This window comes from Aplidium turbinatum, chromosome 3 (genome assembly GCF_918807975.1).
Source record: "Aplidium turbinatum chromosome 3, kaAplTurb1.1, whole genome shotgun sequence".
NCBI lineage: Eukaryota > Metazoa > Chordata > Ascidiacea > Aplousobranchia > Polyclinidae > Aplidium > Aplidium turbinatum.
The window spans coordinates 17,684,198-17,694,471 of record NC_137474.1 but is presented as its reverse complement, the minus strand read 5'-3'; the positions used below and the strand labels follow the sequence as shown (position 1 = coordinate 17,694,471).

Sequence of the window (10,274 nt, the reverse complement as noted above, 5' to 3'; positions counted from 1 at the left end):
ACCCTACAGGTGGCTTCAAGTCAGTAAAACATCTTTCAAGCTGTAATAACATGCTCCTCATAGCGTGCATTCTCTAGCTGTGTCACACCTTTGCAGTCTGCTTGCATGTGAGGAAAGTTGCGTAATTTACCAGGCTGATTACGGAACTCACCATGTTGGATACTCCTTTACCATTAGGCTACCCCCCCGTTCTACACCCAACATTGAGATCGCTGGTTTATTCAATAGTCAGACATTTAATTGAAGGCCACTGCAGAATTTTCACATAATAAGGACAATCACCCACACCGCCGATCAAACTGCATTTACATTAACCCGAAAACATAAACGCAGACTCTCGTAACAAAAAACACGAGCATAACACCATTATAATTCGTTCACAATATTCCTGGACAGTTAAACTAGTTAGAGCAGTCACAAGTCTACTATCCAAAATGTTGTATGGCAGATCAATGACATAGTTTTCACTAAATACATCAGTACAAACAACAGTCATAAAATAAGCTCTTCTTTTCTTCCGATGACTGCAAACCAGGCTGCCACAAGATGTTTAAAATAATCACCAGCTTTATTTTCGACGCTTCAACATCTTGTGGGAGTTGAATTCGCAGTCAACGGAAGAACGTAAAAAATTATTTTATAATTAAACGCCTGGTGAACAATCTCATTCTGTATTTAACAATAGTTATGTTTCGTTTTCCAAGTAGCCTATCAGTGTTTCTAAAGCACTATAAAATTGGAGAGAGAAGCTTTTCAGCAACATTTTTTAGATATTCAAGTAAGCCACATTGCAATTTGCAACAAAGACGTGCATGTGACCAAAGCGAATAGAAATAGACCAAAACAAGTGCGCAACGGAACATTTTCAATCTGACATACGTAGGTTAAAACGAATAGATTATGACTTCAGTGTAACAACTGCAGACTTATCGTTCAACGATGCTTTGAAGAGTTTTACCCAATTGATAACAATCGCCAAGAACATGTAAATCTTTATGATGCTGAAACTAATTACGCTTTTTGGACGGTTTGTTAGGCTTGGCCTGGGTAGCAACGTGATCATCTGAACGAGGTTCCTGCCACTTTATAGGATCCCTTCGGTACATTGGCCAGGGAGGGAGAGCAACCTGAAATGCATGCACCGCTGTAAAGCGAACCGATTGTTGCTTGACATTTGCATTTTATGGTGGTCTTAAATAAGGAGATTACACACTACAGCTTACAACTAAAATTAGGGAAAGGCAGGGCAAAACAAACCTTCTAAGGGAGAAAGCGAATTTGTTGATTGTTGCCAAAACAAATTTATTGGGCAAGGTTAAATTTAGTTTTGACTTATTTTTTTCCTTTCTCAACAATGAACTTTTTTTACAAGAGAGCTTGTCACAATTTCTAACTGTCTAGCCTTTCTTAGTGAGCTTAGCAGAAGGCAGTGGAGATATGTATGCTATCGAAACCCTGCTTGGTTCCTTTGATGTGGTAAGATCGTCCAGCAAATCAACAGACTCTACAAGTGAAGGATGGTAGTGTGATGTCATGCTCAATAGTTGGAGTGATCTCATACTCAGTGGTTAGAGTAATCCCACTTTCTTCTGAGTTTTCATTGGCTGATGTGCTTTCGATGCCCATGGCATCCTCTATCTCAGTCATAAACGCTGGAGCAAAATCTGTATCTTGGAATATATACATCAGAGTTGTATGGTACAATCCGTGCTGACCTGAAGCCACTCACAGCATTGGTCAAGGAAGCAGCTCGTACGCATGCTGAGCAAAACAGGGATGTTATGTGGAAATCTTGAACCCGTTAAGTCGTTGATGCACATGACTTATCAATTTCATCATAATTCAATTTCTTATCATTTATCAATTTCTTAAAAATAGTACGTTTTTAAAGGACCAAAGAATGTACGGTCCAGCGGCTGCAGGCGGTGGGATTGAAGGCATCTCAATCCCATGCTGGTGGGCAAAATTTATAGCTGCGAGGTGGAGATGGCTGCTATGAATGTCGAGGATAAGGAGGACTTTCTTATTAGTCCATGAATCAACAAATTTCTGAAAATGCATTATCCGTTCAAGAAAATTTTTGACGTCAACCCACCAAGACGATGAGGCAAAACCTTTTAAGCCTTGTGGTACTCCATTCATCAATGACCAAAGCATCCTCTCACGAGAAAATTCTTGGTTTTTCAACGCAGGTGATGCCGGATTCATCAACATTGTAAATGTTACGTGGACGTATGCGGTTGACAATCACAACCTCCTGCAATCTCTCATAAAAACGGTTCACTTGGGTTTTATAGCCCACTGCGAGGGATAAGCTGGTTGGTTCAGGTTGTCTAACAGTTAGATCCAGTGTTGTACGCGTCAATGAAATAAATTGACGGCGTCAGCGCGAATTGCCTAAAAACTTTACGGCGTAAAGTACTGCGTAAGCCCGTAAAGAAATTGACGGCGTCAGCGCTAATTTCTAGCGCTATTTTAGCCAGTGTCTCACAAAACGGAAGTATTTCAACCAAGTTTAGGCTAACAATAGCTATAAATAAAGAGCAGGTTTTATGTTTTGAGACTGTATTGTAACTAACTGCTTTAGCTTATTAGTTATTTCCTTGTAGAAACACAAGCATTTCAAAACGTTTGTCTGACAATCTGCTGCGTTTGAGACGCATAATGTCCTTTCCAAGTGAAAACATGCGTTCCACAGCAGCGCTGAATGTGGTATTGGTGTGTTGTATTTCAAAAACAAGTCTTGAAAACGTTTACTCGGAAAGGTATCACTGTTCCAAGCGTGCTGTGATGGCTTAGCATATACTCGTATATATCTTTTAACGAGGTCCACTGCACCAACATCGCTCTTTTCAAGGGCATAGAGCTCTTGAAATAAAGTACCTTCAACCACCACGATGACATTCATTGATTTTTCGCTTTCTCTCTCTGATCCCTCGTTCTCCATACTGATCACGATATGAGTGATCACCATTTGGCAAACTTCTTCCGCTTGTATTCCAGGTAGCTATTCCAACCAACGCGAAATCGGGTAATTCGGATGAGTCGCGCTGGCCAGAATACATTGTGAAACTCTTATTGTGAAGCGAGATTTTTCAAAAAATAAAAAATGACGCATAGCGCTTAACGCTTAAAATCTGCAAAATAATTGACGGCGCTATCACTTCCGTGAACTAAAAAATAAACTGACGGCGCTAGCCTCAGCGTCAACAAAAAGTTGACGCCGTCAAATTGACGGGATCAACGTACAACACTGGTTAGATCTCGGTGTCATTTTAAGAAGCTATTTAACCAGTCATTTCCAGCTTTCTTTTCTTCATTTTTGAAAGGAACTAGCATGTCGTTGGCTTTGGTGAATTCATAAGCCAGTGAACGAATATCATTTCGAGTTAAACTAAAAAATCTTGTTTGCAAGACTTTGGCATGTTTACCAACTCAGCTTCATCATCTGGTTCCAGAGCAGTTAAAAAACGGCCTAACCTTGTACACCCAGTTTTGGATACAAACTTGTTTGCATGCCGTCTAAGGGTAGCTCTGGGTATGCTGTACGATTTAGTTGCAGTTCCCAAAGACATTTTTCCACTTCTGATATCACCTATAGGCATTTTTCAAATTTGCTTCTGATCATTTTGATCTGTTAGTTTTCCTTTGATAATGTCGTACCATTGTGCATCAGTAAACTAAGAGATTACCGGTACTTTTTCAGATCAAAATAATTCACAGAAAGATAACTTTACACCAGACTTGAGCTAGCAAAAGTAAACATAAAATCACATAAGATTATAGTACTATGTTATTGTAGTTCCAGAAAACCTTGCAGGAACGCCATTCAAAAAAACAAATATAAATACACTAGAGCTTCAAGTTAAGTTACATTCTTAATGATCGTCGGGATAAAACGGACATCCTAAAAGTCCGTTTTGCTCCGCCCAAGGGGTCCGTTTTGCCCTAACGCTGTGCATCGTACAACAAGCTTTTTCATCAAAAACCTCAAAACTCCAACTATTTCTGATTAATAGATAGGCCTTTCCCGACAAATGATTTAGCAAACAAGCAACTTCACCTTCATTTGGACTGTTAGTAGCTTACAACAACTATCATTAAAGTTTGCTCACATCAAGATCTTTTTAAAGTAAACACATTTTCTTCGATTACTGCTATGATCAAAATGGAGGCTGCCTCGTTTTTCGACAGAATAGTTTTCTTGACGTTCGTCACGGTTCAGCAAACGAATGGTGGCGCTAGTAATTTTCGTTTCGGAGAAAAGTGAGGGTTCTGTTTTGCCCCGCTTTCCCTTACATGCAAAGTGAAATATCAACACAACTAAACTGTCCGCTGTAAGTATCTACGTTGGTAAAAGTAAACGGCTACAAATCACACTCGCAGTTAAGCAGCTCAGATTTTCAACTCACCACACCAGCAATTACGCAACCAACAGCAAGAACTAGCATTGAATGGGAGAGCTGCTGGGTAATGAAGCCAACGCAGAATCCGACAATCTGTAAAGCGAAAAATGTAGTTTCATCTGTCAATCAACTGTTTCCTTAATTCAGAAATACAAATTATTTGTATTATATACATCAAATATGTATAGTTATTACTCTCTAAAATCTCTACAGGCTGTTCCACACTAAAAGGGGAATCATCAAAAGGTCTTGAAAAATATGCAAAAGCAATAAATCGGTAATACGGTACCTGAAAATATATTGAATATTATAACAATGAAAACTATTAATACTACAAAAAGTGCTCAATGCCAAGCAATTCTATTTGAATAAGACCTTCTGATGATCCGTTAGGTGAAACAATTTGTAAAGGCTTCAAATAGTAATAACTACATTTGATTTTATTGAATATTATATATATATGATATAATATAACCTTAATATAATCTGAAAAATAAACACATCAGAATTACAAAAGGCTACCTCCATCGGTTACCACAAATCCCTCAATTAAGACGTCCATTGGGTTATACCAATTTCCAAGGTTGCTGTTTGGAGTCACCAACAGAGTAGATTGTTTTCAACGAGTAAAATTATCAAAGTAAAACACGTACAAGGGCCCAAGGGGTCTACCCATATTCAGACAACATAACTATCCGTGGACATAATCAAAACGATCATAACAAGAACTTCAGAAAGTTTATGGAGGTTTCCAAGAGAAAAGGAATCGTCCTCAATGAAGCGAAGTAAATGAAAGAGGAAAAATCCTAATTGATTGGTGCAGAGATAATGATATGACAATCTGAGGAGGGGCAAATGGCTACATCTACATCAGGAGTGACAATGGTGAGGAAATTAGAGAATAGAAGAATAAAGAGAAAAGGAAAAGTGAGAAAGAAAAATAAAACAGCTCATTACAGGTAATTGGATATTCTCCTTCGAAATTGCACAGCATGCCAAAGAGACACAAACCCACCGCCATAAAACGTAAACTAAAGCAAATTACAAATGAATTAGCAAAGTCATTTTTTAGTGCCGGGACATTGCTATAGATCTTATAGAACAACAACCAACGTGTTCCCACAAAGAATGGAAGACATCATATGATGATCTTAACAAGTTGATGTTTGAATTGAAGGAAAAATTCTGGGAAACAACAATTCATGGAAATATTGTTGGTAGTGTGATCTTGACACTAAAACTGTCATCATGGTCTATTACATGAAAGAGCAATTTTTTTTTACTGTCACAGAACGTCAGGCCTTGAAGTTGAAATCTAATAACAGCCTACTATCAAAACCTGTGCGATTTGCTAGACAGTGTATTAGTGATACAGTCAAAGACCAGGTCCTAGCATTTGATGAAGATGACGAGTTTTCTCAGTTGATGCCAGGGTCCGGTATGTCAGCTTGGGGAATAAAATCCACTGGCAAAAACGACTTCTTCTCTGCAGTTTGAAGGAACTGTACTAATGCCTTTAAATCATAATTTCCGGAAAGTAAACTTGGTTTGTCGAAGTTTTGTGAATTCCGTCCAAAATAATGTGTTAAGATGAGATCTTCTGGGAGTCATTCGGTGTGTGTTTGTACTATTAATCAGAACACCAAACTGGTTGCTTCTACCTGTGGTTTAGAATACAAGGAAATGATGGCCGAAATTGTGTGTAATTTAGAAGATAGGATGTGTAGGCTAGGGTGTTTTTAATTTTCTCATATCGTAAGTTTGATTTGTACAGGGCACCAGGTTGTTACAATTGGTAAGAAAACAATGTCTTTCAAATTTCAAGAAATTATTTCAACATTTACAACTTGCGCAAGGAGGTTGAAAAATTTGCAAAATCAATAAAACAAGCAACTTTACAACACGCAACCAAATAACCAGCTTTATTCAGTACTTTTAATATGCACGCATTTCAGGCACGTTTATAGGATAACAAAGCAACTATTCCTCTAACAACCTTTACACCGTGTTTCACCCATAACCGAGATGATCAGAAGCAGTGGCATATTTAGAAAGCTTATTAGGGGGGGGGGGGGCGGCAATATATTGTGTCAGTCAGCCGTGTAGCGGCCCAGAATCGCCAAAAATACCGTCATATGATATTTGAACGGCCCCATACTTTAAATCAAGAGCGATTCCGCAGAAGTAAGTTACTGTTCCAATCAATGAACCAACAAAAGATATCAAACTCTTCAGAACATAAACAATAATGGAACATAAACAATAAGTTAGTCCTTCCGACCTCGAATACTTTTGAATATTCTCGACGATTCACAATGACAGCCATCGCATTAAACTTAGAGTTTGCGCTTGGCAAATATGTCAATGACTGCATCATACTCGAGTACAATATCCTTGTTTAAATACATCTGAGCTAGACCATCCAAACATGGCTTTTAATTTTTTTTGGCTACGGGAAATTTTCTTTGATGATGCTCCACTACCTGCAGAACGTACTGTTTCTGCTCCTCATCTCTAGTCAATGTCGAATTGAACTCTGTCATAAGCGCCACTCCTCGTTCTGCCAAATCGTTTGGGAATATATCGCTCGTGCCATCCATCTGGCTCGATGAAGTGCACCAGGGTGACGGAATTTAACACCTCTCTTCGACACTCCTCCGAGAAATATGATACTGAGTTCTAATAATTCAGCGTAATCGTCCCGAGGATGATTGAGATCTAGCTTGTCGCCGCTAACTTCAGGATTTCTGCGCGGACAGGTTGTAACTGATCAGAAACAGCAGGATCGTCCACAGATGTGCTGAAGTTTGCTTGATCTATATTTGGCCAGAAGTCGCGGAACCGAGCGAATAAGTCGATGACTGGGGACTTAGAAACAGCATCTACCAGAGAGAAATCTTTTTCAAGGACAATCTCCAAGGAAATGACCTGAACTGCTACCTACCAGCCAAATTTTATCTTTAGACCTTGTCACAGCCATTGTACAACCGCAAATTGTTAGTAAACTGAAATAAATGCAACAGCACAACAGACATGACAGTGTAATTTTTGTAGTTTTACGAGGTGTTGCAATTGTGACGTAACAATGCTTTATTTGTTCTGTGAAGTAACGTAGCCTACAAGTACCGGTAATTGCTTATATTCCGCTGCTAGATTATAGGCTAAACAACCTAAACTTTAGCTTCTTTGCGCAAGTAGTAAATGTCGACGGATTTCAACAAAAATTTGCCAAAAGGATTTTTTTACTGAATGGAAATGAACACCACCCTGTACATTAATATTAACAATGGTTAGAATTTTGCGTATTACGCTAAAAACACCCTAGTGTAGGCTATGGTTCATCGTTGTTCAAACTGCCAAGGAAGGACAAACATCAAAACTAATCAAGCACTTCAATGGAAGAGATTCTGAAGGCATTTATTTCAAGCAATGGCAGTCAACAGACCGATCAGAACTCAACATTTTAACAATGTGTTTGTCTGATTTCATTGAATTTGTTTCAGCAAAGACGGATAACCTGATTAACCTGACCTCTCATTCTTATATTTCAAAGTGTCAAGCCCGTTACCTGAAGCAACTTAAAGCAAACCTTTTACCGGACATGCCAATAATGTTAGTGCATTATCTTAAAATTCATTTTCTGTCAATTTCCAAAGTTGAGTATTTTTCTGATGGCTGCAGTGGTCAATATAACAACTTCAAGAATTTTCTGAAATTAACCTTTCACGCACAGGATTTTGTGTATGACGCTTCATGGGTGTTTTTTGCCACTAGCCATGGCAAATCACCATGCGATGGTATTGGTGGAACTGTAAAGTGAACGCTTATGTGAACAAGCTTGATGCAGTCTTTGGGAACAGAGCTTCTCACAAGAGAGAAAGTTTTTGATTTCTGTAAACACAAGATCAAAAGAATTGAAGTTTTTGTTGGATCCAGAGTATCTTAGCAACATCAGAGCTTTTCTTGAAAAGCGGTATGAATCTGGTTGTACAGTGCCTGGAGCTCGTTTGTTTCACTATTTTACACCAGTATCAGTTGGAAAAGTTATGTTCAAGTGGACATCTGAGGACGAGCTTTATGCTAGTAGCCTATAGACACCATCTTTTCAGATTATGAGCCGAGCATATCTGTAAGTGATCTAAAGGTTGCCAAATATGTTTCTTGCTTTTATGATTGGTGGTGGATTGGAATAATAACTACAATTAATACTGCTTCAGAAGATGCACTTGTAAATTTTCTTCATCAATATGACGGTGATACTACAGAAGATTTGTTTGTATGGCCACCAAGAGAGGACAAATGCTGGGTTTTCATTCAACACATTTTTTGTGAAATCCAACAACCTCAACTGAAAGAAGCAACAAATACCGCATGGCGATCTGCCCTTAAATTCACAATTTTTCCGGAAGACAAGGCAATAATCCAAAATGTATTTTCTCATTTCATATCACATGCCAATAATTCACTGGATGGACAAAAAGTGGCTCCTTGTGTACCATCCTGTGAGTAACATCTGCACCCAAGCAGATGCCAAACGAAACTTGTCAACCAAGAACCTCCACCCGGACGGCACAGCTGCAAGGGGCAATGGACAAGTTCAGACGCCCCACATAGAAGCTCAACATAGAAGGCTATACACCAAGCAAGATCAAAGTTGTGGAGCAGCTTTCACGTACCAACCGGGCACTCGCCATCCTCTTTTAAGAAACCCACTGCACCTCTGCAGATAGGCTAGCTATTCCCAACTACACGCTAGCCGGGTCTACCTTAAGCAGGAAGCACGGCATTGCCACGTTTGTGCATGAGAGCCTGAAGTGGACCTTTGTCGACCAATCTCCAATTGATGCTGAGATTGAGTGGGTGTGCACTGTGCATTTGTATCTCAGACTACAACATCGTCAACATCTACAAGCCCCCACCCTCGCAAATGTTGCCACCATCTCTTCCAACGTTCCCCTCCTCCAGTCTCTACGCTGGCAATTTCCGGAATGGCCCGTTTCGGTGAGTCCGTTTCGGTGAGTCCGATTCGGTGAGTCTGATTCGGTGAGTCCGATCCCTTAACGGGGGATTTTTTTAATTTTTTTTTTTAATTATTGGGTACCGTAGCCTAATTATCATTGCCGTTTTAGGGTTAGGGGTTAGAGGTTAGGAACTCACCGAATCGGACTCCCCGAATCGGACTCACCGAATAGTAGCAGACCCGGCAATTTCAACTGCCAGCACATCGACTAGGGCTACAACAACACAAGCAGCAACGGAGAATTGCTGGCTAACTGGGCCTCTACAAATCATCTTGCCCTCCTATTCAACCCAAAGGAACCAGCCAGTTTCCACTCCGGCCGCTGGGGAAAGGGGACAAACCCTGACTTAGCCTTCGCGAGTGTCGACAGCTCTCTTCCAGACAGACGTGTGCTTGAGAAGTTCCTGCGGTTCCACCACCGGCCGTCCCTCATCGTCACCCCAAAACTTGTGGCTCCTGTCCCGAGTTCACCGGTGAAGCGATGGAACTTCAAAAAAGCCGATTGGAATCAATACAGCCTCTTGACCAATGAGTCTGCTGCAAAGTTACCATCACCTGAAACATGCAACGCAGACGAGGCATACCAGGACTTCTGCAATGCCATAACAACTGCGGCAAAGGCCACAGCCCACAATACCACGTGGCCATCGAACCAGCTATACACCATGCTGGGACTCTAAGTGTGAAGCTCTCTGTCGCTCCTACCTGGTGGTGCTGCTTCTAACACCGGCGCCACAAGTGGTGCTGCTTCTAACACCGCCGCCACCAGACTACTTGATCGGCTGGATACAAAGAAGCTTGAGCGATGGAACGAAGCTGTCCAAACCATCGACTTCTCACACTCAAGC

The 10,274-nt window shown here is 40.4% G+C and overlaps 1 protein-coding gene across 1 annotated transcript in view; it reads right to left on the bottom strand.

The window, feature by feature from the left end:
- Window positions 1–203: 203 nt before the first annotated feature.
- LOC145767188 (signal peptidase complex subunit 1-like) overlaps window positions 204–10,274 on the bottom strand; it is a 30,506-nt gene continuing 20,435 nt past the window's right edge. The window contains exons 3-4 of the mRNA XM_082578964.1: window positions 4,413–4,499; window positions 204–1,127 (exon numbers count right to left, since the gene is read on the bottom strand). Coding sequence (XP_082435090.1) covers window positions 1,008–1,127; window positions 4,413–4,499 — 207 coding nt within the window. The 3' untranslated portion in view covers window positions 204–1,007. The remainder of the gene's footprint in view (window positions 1,128–4,412; window positions 4,500–10,274) is intronic.